Source organism: Schistocerca serialis, chromosome 6 (assembly GCF_023864345.2).
Source record: "Schistocerca serialis cubense isolate TAMUIC-IGC-003099 chromosome 6, iqSchSeri2.2, whole genome shotgun sequence".
Classification (NCBI taxonomy): Eukaryota; Metazoa; Arthropoda; class Insecta; order Orthoptera; family Acrididae; genus Schistocerca; species Schistocerca serialis.
This window is the reverse complement of record NC_064643.1, coordinates 447,925,965-447,949,330: the sequence shown is the minus strand read 5'-3', so window position 1 is coordinate 447,949,330 and position 23,366 is coordinate 447,925,965. Positions and strand designations below refer to the sequence as shown.

The 23,366-nt window shown below is 43.1% G+C and overlaps 1 protein-coding gene across 1 annotated transcript in view; it reads right to left on the bottom strand.

The window, feature by feature from the left end:
- LOC126484913 (cilia- and flagella-associated protein 161-like) overlaps nucleotides 1–21,044 on the bottom strand; it is a 188,498-nt gene extending 167,454 nt beyond the window's left edge. The window contains exon 1 of the mRNA XM_050108513.1: nucleotides 20,808–21,044. Coding sequence (XP_049964470.1) covers nucleotides 20,808–21,044 — 237 coding nt within the window. The remainder of the gene's footprint in view (nucleotides 1–20,807) is intronic.
- Nucleotides 21,045–23,366: the final 2,322 nt, after the last annotated feature.

Here is a 23,366-nt window from a genome sequence, read left to right as displayed (position 1 = left end):
CACAGAGACGCAAGAAACAGGGAAACGAGATTAAAAACAAGAAAGCAGATCACCATGGCTGGCTGACCATGAGAATAAAAAAGGAGAAGCCAGCCACTCTGAATCACATTAAAACCTCCACCCTAAAAGTCCTAGTGTGGAGGACACAGAGGGACAAAGAACATGCACTAAAACTTTGATAAAACCCACCCTCACGAATAAAACGAAAAACTAAAGCTGCTGTTGAGGCATTGTCACGCGTCCCGAAAGTAGGGCGCTGGGAAAGTTAAAATTTCGCTGCAAAGCGGCTGAAAGTGGGCAGACCAGCAAGAGGTGGACGACTCATTTGGGAGCCACAGCGACACTGAGGCGAGTCCCCGCGACGGAGGAGGTATCCATGTATGAGCCACGTATGGCCAATGTGGAGCCGACAAACGACAACTGATTCCCCGCAAGAAGTTCGCAGGGAAGACTTCCACACATTCGCAGTATCCTTAATGACATGCAGTTTGTTGTGCATACTGTTATGCCACTCCGTCTCCCAAAAACGAAAACCCTTGCGGCATAAGACAGAACGCAGGTCAGTTTCAGAGACGCCTATCTCCAGGAGCGGTTTCTGTGTAGCCTGTTAAGCCAGCCAGTCCTGGGTCCACACAAACACCACTGAACGACGAGACCTTTCCAGGGCATAGATGGGCTCCTGAGTGGACGCTACCAAAGGATGGCGAGGGTAGCACTGGTCGATAGCGTGTAGGCTGCTCAAGGAAGCAGTACACAGGAGAAATGACTCGCCAGGGCAGGAGAGGATGTGCTCAAGAGCACGAGATATGGTCGCAAGCTCTGCAGTGAAAACACTGCAGCCATCTGGCAAGGAGTGCTCCGTGAACATACGCAAAGCCTACGTGACCTTCAGCCATCGAGCCGTCGGTGTAAACAACTCCAAAGCCCCTGAACACGTCAAGAATCGAGAGGAAGTGACAGCGAAAAGTGGTGGGGTTAACGGAGTCCTTAGGGCCATGCAAAAGGTCAAGACGAAGCTTCGGCCGAGGTGTACACCATGGAGGTGTACATGAATGGACCTCAAGTAGAGCTGGTAAAGGGAAGGACTCCAGTTCAGAGAGAAGGGATCGCACGTGAACCGCAATTGTGAGCCCTGATCTGGGCCGCCGATACGGTAGATGAACTGCCGTGGATGAGAAAAGGAGATGGTGATTCGGATGCTCAGGAGAACTATGAATGTGTGCAACATAACTGGCGAGCAGTTGTGCACGCCTAACCTGCAATGGAGGGACTCTGGCCTCCACCATTGGAGGGATTCTGGCCTCCACCAGTACACTGATCACCGGACTCGTTCTAAAAGCTGCACTGGGTCGAGTAAACGCAAGGCTGAAGGCGCCGCCGAACCATAAACCAGACTCCCATAGTCAAGGCGAGATTGAACAAGGGCTCTGTAGAGATGCAGCAGCGTAGAGCGATCTGCACCAGAGTTGGTGTTGCTCAGGCAGTGGAGGACATTGAGGTGCTGCCAGCACTTTCACTTAAGCTGACGAAGGTGAGGTAGCCAAGTCACTCGGGCGTCGAAAACCATTCCTAAGAATCGATAGGTCTCCACTACAGTGGGTGGATCGTCATTAAGATAAAGTTCAAGTTGTGGATGAACGGTACGACACCGACAGAAGTGCATGACACACGACTTCGAGGCTGAAAACTGGAAGCCATGGGCTAGAGCCCATGATTGCGCCTTGTGAAAGGCTCCCTGTAGGCGCCGCTCAGCAACACCAGTACTGGAGGAGCAATACGAAATGCAGACCACTAATAATAGAAATACACTCAATACGGAGACCTGCGGAACGCTATTTCCTGAATACGGAGGGAACTACGGGAGGCACAAACTTGCACACAGTAAGTACGGAGTGACAGTGGATAAAAATCGGAAGCGGGCCCCAGAGACCCCACTCACACAATGAGGCAAGGATATAATATCGCCAGGTCATGTCGTATGCTTTACGTAAGTCAAAAGGACGGCAATCAGGTGTTGGCGTCTGGAAAAGGCTGTTCGGGTGGCAGACTTGAGTGACACAAAATTATCAGTGGTACAGCGACCCTGGCGGAAGCCGCCCTGACAAGGAGCCAGTAGGCCATGTGACTAAAGGACCCAACCCAACCGTCGACACACCATACGTTCCAGCAGCTTACAGAGAACGTTGGTCAGACTGATGGGCTGATAGCTATCCACATCAAGCAGATTTTTACCGGGTTTTAGCACCAGAATGATGGTGCTCTCCCGCCACTGCGATGGAAAGACGCCATCGCACCAAATCCGGTTGAAGATGACGAGGAGATATCGCTTGTAATCAGACGAGAGATGTTTAATCATCTGACTGTGGAACCGATGCGGCCCAGGAGCTGTGTCGGGGCAATGTGCAAGGGCGCTGAGGAGCTCCCACTCTGTAAAGGGGGCGTTATAGGGTTCACTGTGACGTGTAGTGAACGAGAGGACTTTCCTTTCCATCCGCCGTTTGAGGGTGCGAAAGGGTGGGGGGTAGTTCTCCGATGCAGAGGCTCAAACATAGTGCTCAGCAAAGTGTTTGCATCGTGTCTGCGTCGGTAGAGAGCACGCCATTGATTTTAACGCCAGGGACACCTTTTGGGATCTGATACCCAAAAAGACGTCTGATCTTCGTCCATATTTGGGAAGATGACGTATGGCACCCAATGGTCGACACGTACAACTCCTAACACTCCTGTTTCCGTCATTTTATAAGCAGACGAACAGGGGCACGAAGCCGTTTAAAGGCTATTAGGAGCTCTAGGGAAGGGTGTCGCTTATGTCGCTGTAGAACTCGCGGACGCTCTTTAATTGCCTCAGCGACTTCCGGCGACCACCAAGGGACTGTCTTTTGCCAGGGCACCCTAGAGAACGAGGAATCGCGTTTTCCGCCACAGGAGCGATCGCTGTAGTGACCTGCTCAATCGCACTATCGATGGCACCGTGTGGGGGAGATTGAACGGTGACAGCAGAGGTGAAGGCTACCCAGTTTGCCTTGTTTAAAGCCCATCTGGGTAGGCGACCATGGGTATGACTCCAGGGGAGTGACAGGAGGATTGGGAAGCGGTCACTACCACACAGGTCGTCGTGTGCTCTCCAGTGGATAGACAGGAGAAGTCCTGGGCTGCAAATTGATAAATCAATGGGCGAGTAACTACCATGAGCCATACTGAAATGTGTGGCGGCCTCAGTATTTAAGAGGCAGATGTCGAGTTGGGACACTAAATTTTCGACATCCCTGCCACGGCCAGTAAGCACGGTGCTACCCCACAAGGGGTTATGGGCATTAAAGTCTCCCAAAAGTAGGAAAGTTGGTTGGTTGTTTCGGGGAAGGAGACCAGACAGCGAGGTCATCGGTCTCATCGGATTAGGGAAGGACGGGTAAGGAAGTCGGCCGTGCCCTTTGAAAGGAACCATCCCGGCATTTGCCTGGAGCGATTTAGGGAAATCACGGAAAACCTAAATCAGGATGGCCGGACGCGGGATTGAACCGTCGTCCTCCCGAATGCGAGTCCAGTGTCTAACCACTGCGCCACCTCGCCCGGTAAAGTAGGAAAGGTTTAGGGAGTTGATCAATCAGTGCAGCCAATACGTTCAGGGGTACTGCACCATCTGGAGGAGGATATATGTTGCAGACAGTTATTTCCTGCATCGTCCATATCCTGACAGCCACAGCTTCAAGAAGAGTTTCAAGGGGCACAGGTTCACTACATACCGAGTTCAGGACATAAGAGCAAACTCCACCTGACCCTCTACTATACTCGCTGTGGTTCTTCTAATATCCCCTGTAGCCGCGAAGGGCAGGGGTCCGCACTTCCGGGATCCAGGGTTCCCGAAGGGCAATGCAGAAAGCAGGTGTAAAGCTTAAGAGTTGCTATAGCTTAGCTAGGTGGTGGAAAAAACTGCCGCAATTCCACTGGAGGAATACGCCTCAGGGTCACTTGCTGCCACCGACTCATTTCCTGAATGCGGTATATACATTGTGTGTGGGGGTCTGGCGAGATCTAGGTCCTCAGAGGACACGAGAATCATCACCTCATCCTCAGACGCAGAGCTTGTATGCAGCAGTGTGGGGTTTCCACTGCAATTCCCTTCGTTTTGGGGGCCTTCTTTCTGGATTTCTCTCACCGATCCTTGGGTTTCCCGGGGGGGGGGGGGCGGGGGGGAGGGCATCACTGATTCCGTCTCTGGGATAGAGGATGGTCATGAAGCCCTATGACCAGCTGCTTTTGGCCACTTCAGACACTGGTGGATGTTATCTTTCCCACTAGCAGAAACCTGGAAAGGGAGTGACCCAAGGGACTCCTCCCTAGCGTGAGGAGCTGAAGAAGACTTACACTTCTCTGGCTGAGAAGTGGGGACTGGTGTCCCTGATGGTTAGGGAGACAGTGCTCCCAAGGTAGGTGGTGCAGGAGCAACAGGGAGGGAAGTGCCCCCCACCATCAAAGGAGCAGGTGTAGTCTTCCAGCTCTGAGAGCCGACTGGAACTCGTGGAACTGAAGGGGCTACAACTGTTCACATAGCGGTGGCATAAGAGGAGGTCATAGCCACAGGATGTAGGTGCTCAAATTTCCTCTTAGCCTCAGTGTACGTAAGTCGGTCTAGGGTCTTGTATTACATGATTTTCCTTTCTCGTTGTAAAATCCTGCAGTCTGGTGAGCAAGGAGAATGATGCTCTCCACAGTTGACACAGATGGGAGGAGGGGCACCACAATCTCGACATGTGATGCTGGAAGTACAGCGAGAAGACATATGGCCGAACTTCCAGCACTTAAAGCACCGCATTAGGGGAAGGATATATAGCTTGATATCACAGCGGTAGACCATCACCTTGACCTTCTCAGGTAATGTGTCACCCTCGAAGGCGAAGATGAAGGCACTGGTGGCAACCTGATTATCCCTCAGACCCCGATGGACGTGCCATACGAAATGAACTCCTCGTCGCTCTAAGTTGGCGTGCAGCTCGTCGTCGGACTGCAAAAGAATGTCCCTGTGGAATATAATACCCTGGACCATATTTAAGCTCTTATGAGGCATGATGGTAACGGAAACATCGTCATCCTTGTCACAAGTGAGTAATGCCCGTGATTGGGCAGAGAATGCCATTTTTATGAAGACTGACCTCGACCGCATTTTGTACAAGCCCTCCTCCTCCCCAAACTTGTCCTCTAAATGCTCTACAAAAAATGGGGTTTCATCAAGACAAAGGTGTCCCCATCAGCTCCCAAACAAACGAGGTACTGGGGCAAATAAGGTTCTCTGCCATCCTTAGCCTGGCGTTCCTCCCATGGTGTGGCCAGGGAGGGGAACGATTTAGTATCATACTTCCTTGCATTGTGCTGAGACTTGGAACGCATAGAGACTGCTGGCGTCTGATCACCAGCAAGTGATGACGTGATACGCTTCATCGTGCGATATTTGCCCTGATGCCACCCACTCCGACCAGGGGCCCTCCCCAGGGCGCCACCCAGCTGCAGCAAAGGCCACCTGGCAGGATGGCCATTGCCGAGAGACCCGATGCCCCAGGATGACAGACATCTACTCCTTGGCATCAGCAGTGCAATCCCTGTGTAGTCAGGGGCAACAACCAACAGGGTACATGGCGGCCCTACCACAATGGACTGGCTACCTTGCTGGATATGAGATGCAAAGAATTCCATGGTCATCGTCGGCGCAGAAAACAACACTCCATAGTGGGTGGAGGAAAATGCACCCAGGAATGTGTCCTCGACCAAAAGATGGAGGATGAGCGGGACTGCAAAGCCTCGAAGAGAAAGTGGGCTAGAGAGCTTAATGCAGGATGGACACGATGCACCAAGTAAGGCGCCCTTCCGCAATTGGCTCGCTCTTCGGGATAATTTTGAAATATAGAGGTCCACCCCTACAGGCGACCATCACATAAAGGCCGAAAGGTGTGAGACTCCTTTTAGTCGACTCTTATGACAGGCAGGAATACCTCGGGCCTATTCTAACCCCCTGGCCCGCAGGGGAGGAGAGCAGGGGTTACGTTCCGCGTCGAGCCATCCGGATTCCTGGTTTACGTGTTTCCCTAAACTGATTAAGGTAAACACCGGAATGATTTCTTTCAAAGGGTCGGTGCCCCTTTCCTTCTCCATGCTTCCCAAGCTCGGTGCTTGTGTTCTGGCGATAATAACCTCGTCGTCGTCGTCGTCTCCTTTCTTTCGTATATCATGCTCCGAATATGAGCGAATGGTCAAGTGTTATGACACCATAAACAAATCCTTTAAAAGCTCAGGCACGGACCTGTCATTCTCCACGATACACATTTCCAAACATTTGCTAGTTCAGCAAGGTAAGCTGAATCACTCCTATGGAAACTCGGGGGATAAGTTTTGGGAGAATGGAAAATGTGGAGGAGAGTTCCTGTGTAACTTTACCTTCGAAAAGTATGCATTAAGGTTGGAGCATTAGTCTGGCATATTTTTTCTGTCAGGGGTTTCATAACAGAGTACACCTTTCTACAAGTCAAAGTGTTATTCTGAAAACTGTGAAACCATTCGGATGTGTGTATTGCACATTACGTCTTCTAATTTAAGCACACTAAGTCTGACGTTGTGCGTGATATCCGTTTGAATCTTATGAGTTGATACTGGAACGTATTAGAATTACCATACTGAGCCACATAATATTACCTACAAACCAGTGGTAACGGAATGTTACCGTGAAATTAGAGAACAAGAAAAATTCATTGCTCGAGATACCATCAAAGTATAAACTAAAATCCCTACTAAATTCATGACGTTGTAAAATGTAAATAAATGGTGAATACCAGTCCATTCTAGTGGATAGTAACCAAATGAAAACGGTGCTCCCAGAGTACACAAGCGATATAAGGTCACGCAGGTGAGACAAATTGACCCTAAAGACGAAACCACTCCAACATAGACGGCATACGTACAGAAAGAACTGCCGAACAGTTTATTATCATAACTGGTGTTATTTACAGATCTGTAAGCAATAATAAATATGTAACGTACAGGAATGTACACAAAACATAGGTATACCACTTTTTCCAAGCAGTGTTTCCCTTGACATATCCAAGCAACTCATTTCTTAAGTGCTGAAGGTTTTGTCTGCATTAGGCGGCTAGACGATAGTCAAAGAGTTTTCTTTCACATGAGACATGTCGTCAATTGTTATGAGAAACCGTTGCTAAGTGCAGGTACTGCAAGGCTCTATAAAATGTCTAAAAAACGTCGTAATTCGTCACCAAAAGCTCACTGTAAATACTCCATTACAACCGGTTTCAATCCTCATACCATCGTCAGGTACACCAAGGAAGAGAACATATAAAATGTATATCATATTTAAGTGTCAGTATATAGATAATTGGTATACAGGCTCAAGGAAACTCAACGAAATAAGATGTCACATACTCACCTAAGACGTTTATCAAATATAAGTCACTGAAAATAAAAGTAAATAATACATAATAATTCCAATGGAGATACATTCACTAATGTTCGTAATTAACGTTAGTATCCCATTATCTAAATTACTGCTACTACATATTATATACTCTCACGGATCTGCTAACAGTAGGAAATGGTTTTATTTTTTTAATGCTCGAACAACCAGATGAAGGACTGCCAGCAGAAGGAATAACCAAAGATGACTGCCTTATGAAGAAAGGCTCATTAGAACCAGTTCAAAAGTCATTTACAGTCGGTTTCACCAAAGAAAGTACTTGAGTGTCTGGATGCCACGAGTACCTACACGAAAGAGCTGTTCATTCAACCTAATGCGTAGAAGGCTAGGGCACGAGACAACGCAGCGAACTACACTCGAATCAATTCGGGACATCGGTTAACGACCGGTTTTTACACCTGCTATCCGGGGTATTGTTTTAAGCAGAATCTTACATCTACATCTATACTCTGCAAGCCACGGTGGAATGTAAGGCAGACGGTACTTCCCAGTTTACCCGGATAAGACTGCGCGAGAAGGAAGACTGCTTAAATGTATTTGTGCGAGCTGTAATTAGTCTGTTATTGTCTTCGCGGTTGGCATGGGAGCGATAGATAAGACGCTGCAATATATTCCTAGATTCTTCACTAAATAATAGTTCCCGAAACCTGTAAATTCAGTGTTTTCAATATTCGTGTGACTCTCTCCACTCGGTCAAACACACCTGTGAGCATACGCGCAACTTTTCTTTATATACGTTCCATATCCTCTTTGAGTCCTACTTGGCACGTGTCTCGCATTTGAGCAATATTCTAGTGTGGGTCGCATGAGTGGTTTCTTAAGCTACCATCTTTTCTCAAAAAGGTCACAATGAACCGAATTCTGCCACCTGCTTGCCCCACGACTGGCCTCTGTTTTCATTCCATTTCGTATCCTTACAAATCATTGTGTTGTTGTGGTCTTTAGTCCGAAGATTGGTTTGATGCAGCTCTCGAAGCTACTCTATCCTGTTCAAGACTCTTCCTCTCCAAATAACTAGTGCAGCCGACATCCCTTTGAATCTGCTGGTCTCCCTCTACGATTTTAATCCCCCTCACTTTCTTCCAATACTAAATTCGTGATCTCTTGATGTCTCAAAATGTATCCTATCAATCTATTTCTTCTTCTAATCAGATTGTGCCACAAACTTCTTTTCTCATCAATTCTGATCTGTATCTCCACATGTTACGTGATCTACCCATCTAATGTTCTGCATTCTCCTGTGGCGCCACGTTTCAAAATCTTCTACTTTCTTCTTGTCTAAACTGTTTATCGTCCACGTTTCACTTCCATACATAGGTACACTCCCACAAATACGTTCAGCGCAGACTACCTAACACTTAAATCTATATTCGATGTTAACAAATTTCTCTTCTTCAGAAATGTTTTTCTTACCATTGCCAGTCTACATTTTATCTCCTCTCTGTTTACGCCATCATCCGTTGCGTGGCTGTCTAAATAGCAAAACCCATCTACTACTTTAAGTGTCTCATTTCATACCCTAATTTCCTCAGCATTACCTGATTTAATTCAACTACACCATTATACTTGTCTTGCTTTTGTTGGTGTTCATCTTAAATCCTCCGTCCGAGACACTGTCCATTCCGCTTAACTGCTCTTTGCTGTCTCTGATTGAATGACAATGTCATCGGCAAACCTCGAAGTTTTATTTCTTTTACCCGAACTTTAATTCCTGCTCCAAATTATTATTTTCTTAAACTGCTTGTCCAATATACAAATTTATTAACTCCCTCCCTTCTCAACCAATGCGTCCCTTTCGCACCCTTCCTCTCTTGTAAGTGCCTTCTGTTTCCTGTGCAACTTGAAAATAGCCTTTCGCTACCTGTATTTTACCCCTGCTACCTTCAGAATTTCAAAGAGAGTATTCCAGTCACCCTTAAAGGCTTTTCCTAAGTTTACAAACGTTATAAACATAGATCTCCCTTTAATTGCAATGATTACATTCCTGAGGGTATTTCGCCCGTCTCATACATCTTGCATACCAGCTGGAATAATTTTGTAATGGGCGGCCTCCCAAGGTTATCAGTAGGTTTGACAGAATATCGTCTAATCCGGAGCCTTTTTTCGGGTAGGTCCTTCAGTGCTCTGTCAAACTCTTCACGCAGTATCATATCTCCCATTTCATCTTCATCTGCGTCCCTTTCTCTTTCTTTAATCTTTGAAGTTCATCTTCATAGTGTAGATCCTCTATATACGCCTTCCACTATTCGGCTTTACATTCCTTGGTTAGGATCGTTACACACAGGTATTTGTATCTGTTTAGTGATCCCAGTTGTGACACACTACGAGAATGCTATGTTTTTGGGTTTTGTAAAGGGCACATTTTGCATTTATTAACATTTACAGGAAGTTATCTGTCCTTACGCCATGCCACATAGAAATATCATAAACATCTGACTGGCTATTTGTGGAACATTTTTCCCATAGTAGATAATTGAGGTTACTATTAATAATATCTGCCAGGTCATTAATACGCAATATGAACAGCAAAGATCGCAACACACTTTCCTAAGACACGCCTGAAGTTACTTCCATTTGTCGGTGACTCCCCGTTCAGTATACCGTGCTGCGTCTTACCTACGAGTACACTTGTAAATAGAAACATATACGAGTAAAAGCTTTTCAGCTACATACATAGATATAGTCGACATTCCTAGAGGAAGGATTCATATGCACTAAAAGCAACTAAAACATGTAAGCAATAAAAATTGCAGATATTTGCAAATCAAGAAATCCATACTACAATACGCGATACAAGTATTGAAAATAATCCCTACTTAAAAGGAAAGAACCAATAGTAAATCCGACCATATTTACACACTCAAACACTTTATCAGCTGCTTCTAACATCAACGATAATAACTGTTTGTCGTGTCTCTTGCAGTATATTACGAACTATTTTTCAGATTTTTTATCTTCCAAAAATTTTAATGTTTGAAAAGTTTCTCTCCACTTCATATTACGTTGGAGGGCAAAATTTCAATGCAGGAATGTGGATAACAGAGAAGTTCTCTAATTTTTTCTCTGACTTCCCGCTAAGTACGAGCTGACGTCCTGAATAAAATGTAGCCCACATCCCTAGCCACCATCTTACTTACATTAAACATAAACTGAATCTGCAAGATCACCAGGTCATTGCTCTTTCGTAACACAATGCTGTATTTTCAGAACAGACACTAAAGAAGTCCTGCTCCAGCCAATCGGTTAATAGTTGCAGTGTGATTTCGTGTGTAAAAGCTGGCTTTGCATTGCAGCTATCTATATTTTTAGCTTCATTAACTTTTTCAGGGTAAACGAAAACCACTGGATGCAAGCACGGCTTACTGTAAAGACACTTTCGCACGTTTGATTGGGAAGTCCTGGTCATACTTCACGAAAAAGACCAAAATTTATGGTAACTTCTCTCATCTGTGGATAGAACTGTGTTACAGTCGCTTACATAAATTTTAAGTTATCCTGATAAGGAAGTGGCACAAGGATCGTATAGGCTGCTGAATGTGTGACAACACTTCATAAAACCTGTCACGGCTAATCATCTCATAGCACATTTCCTCGTCAGTTTTCCTTGATCCGCCCATCAATAAAGTGTACAGCTTTAGTGTACAATCATGGCACCCATCTATGCTGAGCGGCAAATTGCTTCTTTTGTTGTAATTTTGGCAATGTATAGGCCAACGAAAATGACATATGGACATAAGTACCGGTATCAAATTTGTGTATCTGAAAAAATGCTTAACTAACATTATAATAAAAAAACATTATGCATCTTTTGCAGATGGTCTGAAGATGGCAGCCTAGCTGAAATGGATCCATTAAAATAAATACATCGTTAAACTGCTATAGCACCAACCTGGAATTTGTTACATAACACGGGGAATGTTCAGTTTCCAGCCATATTCCCACTTCACACAAAGTATTCAAAGTCCGAACGTCTTGCAAAATATTTCAGAGTAGCCTTCATAAATAAAAGTTCCCGTGACGTATGATAACTCTAGAGTTTGAAAACTGTCAGAAATATTGCAAAGTCTAACTAGAATCATACCTACTTCAATGTCTCACAACTTAGCACACTTGTAGAACTTCTCCATGTCAGCATACACCACTAAGTCGCTGCTCATCTCTCTACACTCACAATCATGACAGTCCGCAACCACGTCAGCACAATCACCATAGTTGCAGAAGGACCTGCACTGGCATTCATCAGAAACACCCGACGTATACATTGACCTTGCAGATGCGACTCCAGCAGGCCAAGGCAATTACGCCTTTCAATCTAAGATGCGTTAACGAAAAATGATTTAGAAATCCTACGGAAACTTCTGATGTCATATGTGCAATATGAAACACAATAGTAATGAAGGAATCCTTAGACGAAAATGCCCTGTGAAGCAGTTGCTGTTAGGTCTTGTTTGCAGAGTTTAAAACTGAGTGAATAACTACATTTGGTTATTAGATGTACAGGGTAAATGGTATGACAGCAGGTATGAAACAAAATTCACTAATTTTGAATAAAAATTATTGATTTCAGTGCTATATTAAATGATTTTGGCACAAAATTAGTCTCATTTTGATACAAAATTCCATAATTTCAATACAGAACTCGCTGATCTCGACTCAAAATTGAAAAATGAAGATGCAGTTCAAGAAAATTAAACACAAATCGATAGCTCACACTGACGAGCGTATTAATCAGTAGTTATCTTGCTGAAGGAAGCACACAAGTTTTCGTTGCAAATGATTTAGAAATCCTGTGGAAACATTCAAGCTGATGTACTCCCCATATTTAAATATGTAAATGCAGAGTAGCTGAGATGCAGTACCACTGAACATATGAAATTATTGTATTTTTGCAGTTACTCCCCTAAATATTTAGTTCTTCCATACTTCCTCATATCTGAATCCTCCTAGAAGTCATTGTATGACGTTGCTATATCGTTAGACTTTGTAAGCATTTGTTGCCCCATACCTCTGGAAACCTGGAGGAATCCACTGTGGTACCACTTTGCTAGCCTGCTAGATCTGCTGACAGTCGTATACCACCATGTGGAAAACGGATAGCAGCAGTTCAATACTCTGAGTCGGATTTACCCACACAAATGGATGTACAGTATTTTTACTGTCTGTCAATGTAGCTCCTAAAGGACAGAATTCTTAAAGTTGCACTGCACAGTGGTATCTAGAAAAAGTGTATATTTTGTAACACGAGGCATACTTGACATAGGCGACAAATGATTGTAGGCATAACATCCTGAACGATTATACTGCTGAGTGCAGCAGCATAGATATAAGCATCTTTGACTGAAACCTATTCGTTCATTGGAATTTAACTGAAAAATCGCTTAAAACACTAAAAAAGCAATCCTGTAATATGGCGTTTGCAGAGTATAAACCTCCTCTGCGATATATGTTGCTCTCCAAGAAACGCATTTCACTTACAGTCAATCCTCAACCTTTGAAGGTTATCATGCATTCTGTCAGAATGATGCACACAATACGAACTGCCAAACCAGAATTGGATGGGAATTTCGTAACCATTTGATGCCACGTATCTCTGGGCTTGCCCAATTCATGTAACACAGAATCGACGCTGTGTGGGATGTAACGACTACTGACAAATTCCATGGACATTAAAGCCTATGTGCTGTGAAAATATGTGATAGTTAAAAAATAATACTGTCGTCAATAGTGGTGAATATTCACTGAATCTGACTGTGGCTTTACCCGTAAAAAATTGTTAACTAGGCCCCAGCAAAGATCATGAAAATCCTGTAGAATACTGCTATGGAGTTGTTACACCAGTTTAGTCTATTTGTCAATGTGAATGGATGGACTGCGTTTGCATGTCCTAATGTTGGCTTGGTGCTCTCTATCGCCTCGAAGTTGTTGAAAGAGCTTGAATACTTCTCATGTGAGTGTCTTGCTAGAAAGCTGAATGTTTCCGCGTTCTGGTGCTAGATGGTATGTCAGAAGTAGAGTTACTTAAAAATATCGTAAACGCTTACTCATGTTGGAATGAAATTAGAATGGATTTTCATGTTCATTACACATCACTACAAGGGTTACATCGCACTCCTCCAGCACAATATACTGCTATCCAGTCCTAAAATTGGAGGAAGGTTAAGTGTGAAAGTGTGTAACATTAGAAACGCGACCACACTGTTGCATTATGCGTTGTGGCAGTAGCCACTAGCAGGGTCACAGTGGAGCAGGCTTGTTATAGTTGGGTATCGTTGTGTGTTTGTGAAAGCTCTGAGGCTGAAACTATTAAAAGGGAAAACGATGTGATATGCGTCTGTCCACATTCCAAACTGTGTGAAGTGTATCAGGATCATTGACGCGGCCTCTCTACAGGGGTGTAATGTATGCCATTGTAGGTGGCCTGCAGCATTCGGGTGAGGCTACTGCAGCCACTTCAGCTATGGCTCAGAAGCCAGTTGTGTGCAGCCTGTCGTTGTATGCTGTCTCCTGTTGACGTTTATAAGAAGCCTTAGTGGACAACGCCAGTCAGTGTCTCATATCAGTCTATAGACTTCACACCTCTTACTGGCCTGTAGACGTTAGCATAATTGAAATAAAACATCCAAATAAGTAAAACAACACCGCAATCTGAGTCCTTGTCACGCACCCTCCTGACCAGCTGTGCAGGGACAGTCGGGGTGGTGTGGAAGAGGACCTTCCGATGCAGCATTTATTCAAACAGCACTTAATTTCAAAACAGAGCAACTGGGATCTTATCACTGACATGTGGGGTGATGAGGACTGTTTAGATACAATTTTAAACTGGGATATTTGAATTTTTTGTCATTTTGAAATGCCGTTCTATTTGACAAGTGACCTGAGACATCAATGGAAAGCCCGATCACCATCTTGAGTTTTTACAAGTGACCATCTTGGATTCTATACTAAGTACAAGTGATCTGGCAACCATATAGCCTATTATCATATGCCCAGGTCGACCATCTCGAATTCTGATACCATAGGGCTGTGAATAACCCAGTAGGACAAGTGACCTGGCAGCTATACAGGCTGTGCTCCGGTCTTCCAACTTGGATTGTGATGCCATAGGGATGTACTCAGGTCAACCATCTTGGACTTCATACTTAGGACAATTAGGATCAGTCAACGATCTTCGATTTTTGAATTTCTTGCCATTTTTATCTTAGAAAAATTGAACTATTTTGAATTTCTCGACACTTTTTGAAATTCTGCACTTTATAAAAAGGACAGTTGGCCTGTGATTGCACGAGGGTGGGAGAGATATCTGGCAACAGTGACATTATAGGACGAAGGGAGGTGGTGGGGTAAATCTGGCAACTGTGTATGCGTCTCAGATCCCACGTAGCCCCCATATGCAAAGGCTTACAAATGAGCGATACTGAAATAAGAATTCGTGGTACTAAGAAATGATTGAGATTATTCACAGCAAACAAAGTACCAGGTCCTGAGAGGAATCATCTTACATATTACAGCATGTCCCTTTCAAGCCTCCCGCATTTCACAGGCCCACAAATAAAACTACAGTAGGTGTCATAATGGAATTGCACCATATGCTAGAGAATCTCAGGGAATTTATTTAAGAATCATCAGTACTGCTCTACATGTAAACCACTTCTAGCACGAAGAATATCGAGTCTATATTCAATTTCTTCCCATGTTTTTCGTAACATGTTTCTGGCACTGTTGCAGTCACATCAGTGACACGATGTCTTAACACAGGAATGTCATCCACTTTGATAGCACATAAGTGGTCCTTTGCGAATCCCTCAAGAAGAAATCCAGTGTTGTGTTGTCAGGGGAACGTGATGGCCATGCAAGGGGTTCTCCTCGTCCGATTGATCGACTGGGAAATTTTCTAGAATACTGCTATGGAGTTGTTACACCAGGTTAGTCTATTTGTCAATGTGAATGGATGGACTGCGTTTGCATGTCCTAATGTTGGCTTGGTGCTCTCTATCGCCTCGAAGTTGTTGAAAGAGCTTGAATACTTCTCATGTGAGTGTCTTGCTAGAAAGCTGAATGTTTCCGCGTTCTGGTGCTAGATGGTATGTCAGAAGTAGAGTTACTTAAAAATATCGTAAACGCTTACTCATGTTGGAATGAAATTAGAATGGATTTTCATGTTCATTACACATCACTACAAGGGTTACATCGCACTCCTCCAGCACAATATACTGCTATCCAGTCCTAAAATTGGAGGAAGGTTAAGTGTGAAAGTGTGTAACATTAGAAACGCGACCACACTGTTGCATTATGCGTTGTGGCAGTAGCCACTAGCAGGGTCACAGTGGAGCAGGCTTGTTATAGTTGGGTATCGTTGTGTGTTTGTGAAAGCTCTGAGGCTGAAACTATTAAAAGGGAAAACGATGTGATGTGCGTCTGTCCACATTCCAAACTGTGTGAAGTGTATCAGGATCATTGACGCGGCCTCTCTACAGGGGTGTAATGTATGCCATTGTAGGTGGCTTATGAAATGAAGCTTCATCTTGTTGAATGATGATGTTGGGTTATAAGTCTAGTATCTGAGGGTATTCAGACTGCTCCAACATGTCCAGATACACTGACCAATTCATTGTGTTTACTGCCCAGAAGAATTGTCCAGGAATTCTGTCGTGCATTCGCCCACAGCAGGCGATCAATTTAGGTACATCACGTTTATGTTCAGTGATAGCAAGTGGATGTTGCGAGCCCCAAATCCGAGCATTATACTGATTAACCGGCCCTTACACATGAAAGGCTGCCTCACCTGAGAATAAATATCTTTCGTATCAATACACTGCAGCATACCTGTAGAAAATTGTTGTCGGATTGATTTGTCGTTCGGCATCAGATGACGCATGGAATTGCACATTGTAAGCATACAAAGGACGATGTTAGCGTACTACACCATGCAGTGTTCCTCAGGGTACAGTAGGTTGCCTAGATTTCTAGAGAATTGATTTGCGTTGGCTTCTGAAAAGAGCTTGTCTGATGCCCTCCACTGCCTCTTCCAAAACACTACGATGTGTGCTGCCAGAATTTTTCAAAACATTTCCAGTTGGCTTAAACTTACGATACCATCCCCAAATTGTTTACGCATCACGTGAATGACGTCTATGCAACGTAAGATAATTTCTTTGCACAGTAATCGGCGATTTTGTATCTGCTATAGAATCGCCATTCCCACTTCATGTGAGCATGCTGCACTCTGGCGAGTATAGTTTGCACGTCTGACGCGGGAGTATAAGTTGCTTGAGATGCTCTTATTAGCACATGGCTCAATTTCATTATCATATTAACTGTCGTTTTCTTTCCTGTGAAGTATGGGACATTTTTATATTCAATACGCTGATGTAGTACCCTTTTTAGTAATTTATATCTATATAGAAACATCCCGTGTGATTGCAACAGAGTGCAGGTCAATCTAGTTTACTAAATGCATACAAAAACGGGTTTCCTGTTCCGGATTCTTAAGCACATTATAAACTCGACTAATGCTACGAGTCTGGACGAAAAGTAGCTTTTCTCCAAGAATAAGGATGACTCGAAGAAAACATATTTAAAAGGAGCACAGCTTGTTTTATTCATACACGATACCTTACAAATACGAGTTTTAGAGAAGATAAGATTCTGTGTTCCCGGTTTTCTGAAAGACTTTCGACACTGTACCACATCCTCGATTAATAACCAGAATCCATCATGAGATACGATGTGTATTATCACATAAGCGATTACGTCAAAGATCTTTTGACTAATAGAACCCAGTACATAATAATGGGCGACGATTGTTCAAAGATAGTGAGACTGAGTGTGCCCCAAGGAAACTAGTGCTATTAATTAGCATAAACGATTTATCAGAGGGAGTACGCAGCACTATCATATTGTTGATTAATGATGCTGTTATCAGAAGGAAAGCATCACCGTTCGAAGATCTCAAGGAAATGCATAAACACTTTGCCCAAATTTACACCTAATGACACGAATGGCAGCTCTCTTTAAAAGTGAGCTAACGATACATAATGTTCTTAAGAAAAAGAACGAATCCGATGGTAACAAATTACAAGATCGGCTGTAAACTTCTGGAGCCCTCTAATAGTTTAAATACTTATGAGTGATACTAATACGTGGTATGAAATACAACGAAACATAACATCGGTAGTAGGGAAGAGGGATGGAAAATTTACATTTGTTGGAAGGGTTCTCGGATGTGCATTTCACGTATAAAGGAAATATCACACAACGTGGCAGCAGACGTCGAACGAATTCAGAGACGTGCTGCTGGGATCGTAACAGAAAAAAATGGTTCAAATGGCTCTGAGCACTATGGGACTTAACTTCTGTGGTCATCAGTCCCCTAGAACTTAGAACTACTTAAACCTAACTAACCTAAGCACATCACACACATCCATGCCCGAGGCAGGATTCGAACCTGCGACCGTAGCAGTCGCGCGGTTCCGGATTGAGCGCCTTAACCGCGAGACCACCGCGGCCGGCCGTAACAGAAAGTATAGCCTTTAGGAAAGTTTACAGGAACTTAAATGGGAATCTTCGGAAGAAAGACGACCCGTGATCTCACTGAGCAATCAGCTAATGAAATATTTGTATCAATGGGTGGTTCACAGCAGATGGATTGTCACTGAATTTTGACAAGACCCAGTACATACTGTTTAGTACCTCACAAAGAATACCTGGCCCTATAAGTATAATGTATTCAAACAATGAAATTAAAGCTGTAGACAGTGCCAAATTTTTAGGGCTACAAATTGGACACAACCTAAATTGGAAAACTCACACACTAGACTTAATGAAACACCTTAGATACGCTACATTTGCAATACGCATGATAGCAGAAATATGTGATTTAAAAATGGAGAAGTTAGTTTATTCGGCATACTTACAGTCACTAATGAGTTATGGAATCATTTTTTGGGGAAACTCCTCTCACAAAGAGAACATTTTCAAAATTCAGAAACGAGTCATTAGAATTATATCTGGTGTCAGTGCTTGATCATCATGCAAAGACCTCTTTAAGATACTTGGTATTCTAACTACTACTTCTCAGTACATATACTCATTGATGTCCTTTTTCATTTCCAATATGTCTCTTTTTACACAAAATAGTGCAAAACATGATTATAATACCAGAACCAAAAACAATTTGTATAAGGACTACAAAAGCTTAACATTAGTACAAAAAGGAGTCAAATACATGGGCACTCATATATTCAATAACTTACCAGAGCATATCAAAGGTCTTGTAAGGGATAAAGATCGGTTTCAGAGTGAATTAAAGAACTTCCTGTTGGCCAACTCTTTCTACTTCATCGATGAATATCTTCACAAGTATTATAGACCATAACTCTGTCTGCATTAGAATTGTACAACATCCATGTATCTGAGTAGAAAATAAATAAATAAATAAAACCTTTGACTCTTTCCACATCCGAGACACTCCTCTCCAAGGGATCCATGGAAAACGATAAATGTAATGTAACACTGACCTGGCACATTTCTATTGCTGCTAATATTGTTACCAAGTACCCTCTGCTACTCACTGTGATTGCAGCTTATGTAAGATTCAGGTAGGTGTATAAAGGGATTTCAAAAAGTAATTTACACTTTATTAAGACAGACAAAGTAACTTATAGTCAATACTGCACTCCACTTCAAAGTGGCAGACAAATGGCACTATGTTTCGACATAGTCACCAAGTCCCAGTAAACAACTTTCGGAACGTCCTGGCAATTGTTCAGTTCCTTGACGATACAAATCCGCTCCTTGGTTATCAAACCATTGGAGATTAGCCCTGTAAACGATCGTCGGAAAATCTGCAATTGCTACTAATTATCTCCTCGATTGTCTCAGTAAACAAAGGTCGGAACTTTCTGGCAATTGTTCAATTCTTCGGCGATACAAGTCCGCTCTTTGGTCACCAAGCCATTGGGGAATAGCTGTGTAAACGTCCTCATCGTCGGAAAATCTGCAGTGGCTGCGATTCAATTCCTCAAGTATCTGGACACGGTCGTCTGTGGGCGATGTCGACGGTCTTCCTTCCTGATCATATTGATCATATTGTTGGCGCATTTTCACTATGGCTGGACTCTACATGGCATTCGCTCGATATACCCCCAGAATTTCAAGTTGAATATGCGTACGAGTTAGACTTTTGCCCACAAGAATCGTACTGTCCGATGTACTTCAACTTTGGAGCGCATTTCTAGATCCCACACCGTTTCACTCCCACACTGTGATGCACCTGTTACCTATACCGCAGCAGAACTATGTCTGCAGGAAACCGAGGACATGTCTACTCTACAGATAATGCGCCAGTCTTATGGCGCAGATCTTAGTATGGGACAAGATGTGTAAATCAATTACAACTGCAATATTTACAGGTAAATGTGCCTTCATGCGAAATATTTAATTTAAATATAAACGTGGTTTCACTAATATAAGTATTTTTTCCTGATTCTCGTCCACATTTTAGTGTACGGAATCTGTAATCAGATCCATTCGTTTCTTGTCCATGTAAATTTGTGTTTTGCTCAGGAACTTTTTTACAATAGTAAACAAAGAAACACCACCTGACAACGAACTATTCCGTCCCATACCAGTTTGTCAGCTCGCATAAGGATAACATTTTAATCAATACGTTCCACAAGCGTGAAAATACTGGAGTATCAATATGGTAGCATTTGGTCACGGTGTCCATAGTTGCTCACTTTCCACTTCCGTCAGTGATGTTGGTTCACCCTACCACAGTCGCTCTCTAGGAATGGACGTTTCCTACGTCCAAGTAGGGAGGCTAGGGCTTAGTGAGGTATGTTAGCTAGCAGGAAGTTTCCAGAAGGCTGGGCGAAAGCTCTGCCCAGGAAAATTGACCCCAAAAAAATCTGAAATTTTCGTCCAGTATTCCTCGAAAACAGCTGCTCAGATCTATTTGCACCCCAAAGAGCCTTACCCACACAAAAAATGTCCCATAGGAGTCACAGTCTACCTACACTCTGAAAGTTTTTGTACACCCCAATCACCCTTAACCCATTTCTGCCTGAGTTATTTTTTTCTTCTGATTTCTACAAATTAGATATTTATCTGTTTATTGTCATCAAAGAAAAGCAATACAACAATCAAAACAAAAAATAATCAATAATTCAAACAAAAAAGGGCGTAACATACATGTCACGCTAGGCAGAACATACATTTTAGGCAGAATATATGACAACAAGTAAAATAATGCACTGTATGTGATTCACATCAAGTTCAGGCGACAGTACTCACTTCCTGTGATATGGCACAAAAAATTCTATGCACAAACCAACATCACATTTGCAGCACATTGTTCTTGGGGTTCCTTTGTAGTTTTCCGCCGCACAGCGTCTGCTTTTTTCTGTGGCACCATGGCTACCAGATGATTTGCTTCATCATATCTAATATCATGCAGCACTCTGCCTTGGTTTGAATTACCTGCAGGGCGTCCAGGACCTCTTGGTACTGCAGCATTGTAAGTCAGGTAACATTTCACAATGTAGCGCCGGAAGTGCAGCTGAGGCATATTTATACCAGTCTTTCTATGAAGAAGCCACCCATTATGTATAGAGATATGTAGAAGCCATGTAAAAATTGGCCACCACCATTTCTTTCCTCTGACACTCACTCTATATAACGCTACATTTTTATCCATTCGGTCAGTTCCTCCCACATTTTTGTTGTATTCTCCACTTTCATTAGGTTGGGGTACAAGTATTCTTTTCTTTTCTTGTCTAGAGTATCGGGCAACGGTGCTGACTGACTGATACCATGGATTGTGGAAGCAATTGTCACTGTAGAATTATGTAGCCATGTGGCAACGATTATTCCACTTTCCTTGCTGCTCTTGTAATCAAAATCTCCTCTCTTATTCCTTTTGGACATAGTGTTAGAAGGTATGAGATGACACTCTTTAGGCAGACGGTTCTCACGAATAGTCCCAGTTGCACCAACACCTTGTTGTTTCAGGTAAATCAACAATGTTTGTGATGTAAACAGGTTGTCAAAATAAAACCTATAGGGTAGATGGTCGTTCTTTTCAGGAAGAGAATCGATTATTTGAATCAAAGGAGCAGCACATTAACCAAATGCGTTCTCATATTTTTCATTCCTCTGAGGATCAGCTCCTTGGTATATTTGAAAGTCCACTAGATAACCCATGGTTGTGTTTAGACACCATGCTTTGTACCCAAGTCTAATGGGTTTACCTTTCAGAAACTGTTTACATCCATGTCTGCCAAAATACTTTATCATGCTCTCATCGTAAGACAAATCTTGCTCAGGTTGAAAGCGGAGGGCAAACTGTTTTCTTAGAATATTTATTAATGGACGAAGTTTCCACATTCTATCATTAGCATCTATTTTTGTATTGTCACACGAGTGAATGAATCTCATAATTGTTAAACCTGTCCTTTCTCATCGTGCTGTGGAACATGTCATTTCTCATGTCCAATCCAGAATCCCAGTAATATCTTCTGCTAGGTAAAGGATTATAGCCAGAAAGAATTAGAATTCCTAGAAAACCTTTTATCTCTTCATATGTTATTTTTCGATCCGAGCAGTTCTTGAACAAAGCATACTTCGTCTATTCAGTGAGAAGAAATTCAATTACTTCTTCGTTCCAAAATAATTCGAGGCACTGAACTGGAGACAAGTTTCTGTATTTACTATAATCACTCTCAGGAAATACAGAACTAACGCTACCCAGATCGTCTTTTTTCCTATCTCTGATTACAGTTTTTAAGATCTGTGACTTTTCCTGTTCATCTGGTTTATTATCAGGAGAGAAACTAATCTCAGGTTCACTGCCTAACATGTTTTTACTTGCAAAAACCACTTCTGCACCAGCCTGGAGTTGCCTTGGTCCAAGATTATCCACGTTTCCTCTCCCATCTTCTTCCCCGGAATCTTCATCCGAATCCACATTAGCTTAAGGAGGTTCAATAAATATATCTGTTGCATCTTCTTCCTCCCCTTCAAGAATAGACAGGATCTCATGGAGAGACAGACCTCTAAAGAGAACGAATCGTTATTTTTACTGTTTTGCCTAGGGTGACATATATGCAACACAAAATTAAAACTGTATTTGGAGCCACAAAAATAAGAATTGCATTTTGTAGATAACCATTAACATAAATTTCAGTACTTTTAACATTGTAATCAACCACAATTTAAACAAATTGTATTATAATTTGCGATAAAAAATGATACTTCTTATTCCAAGACACACCACACTCAGAAAAGTCTTCCGTACTTGAAGCACCAGTCACTGGCCACTTAAGGCTTGCAACTGACTGAAACCTACCTAAACATGAACAACAAAACCTCCTTATCTGAAAGCCATACAACAATAGCCACTCCAAACGCAGGCATGGTTGTCAACGAGAGAAAACAATGACAGGCTGTTCCGTGACATATATGTTACGCTAGGCAGAAATGGGTTAACACGAGTTTTGTAATGTTCAGTTTGTCCTCCATGTGTGTTTATGTGCTTGTAGGTTCGATATGGAATTGTCAACTACCATGCGTGGTAGGCTAAGTTGCCACTTTGAATATTACTGATACACTCTGTCCACTCAAATGTGACTCCTAGCCAAAAGCCTGAATAACCACCTTTAGCAGCACGGTCCATTGAAAGACGAGCAGGAAGAGAGTCAGGTTCTGGAAGGTACTGACAGGGATGTGGAGCCACGCTGATTCCAGTGCTGCGACCAGTTACGCCAGGTTTCATGGTTGACGATCCATGGCGCATGCATGATCAAGGTGGTCCCACAGATTCTCGACTGAGTTTAAATTTAGAGAGTTTTTTGGACAGAGGAGTGCAGTAAACCCAACTTGTGCTCTTCAC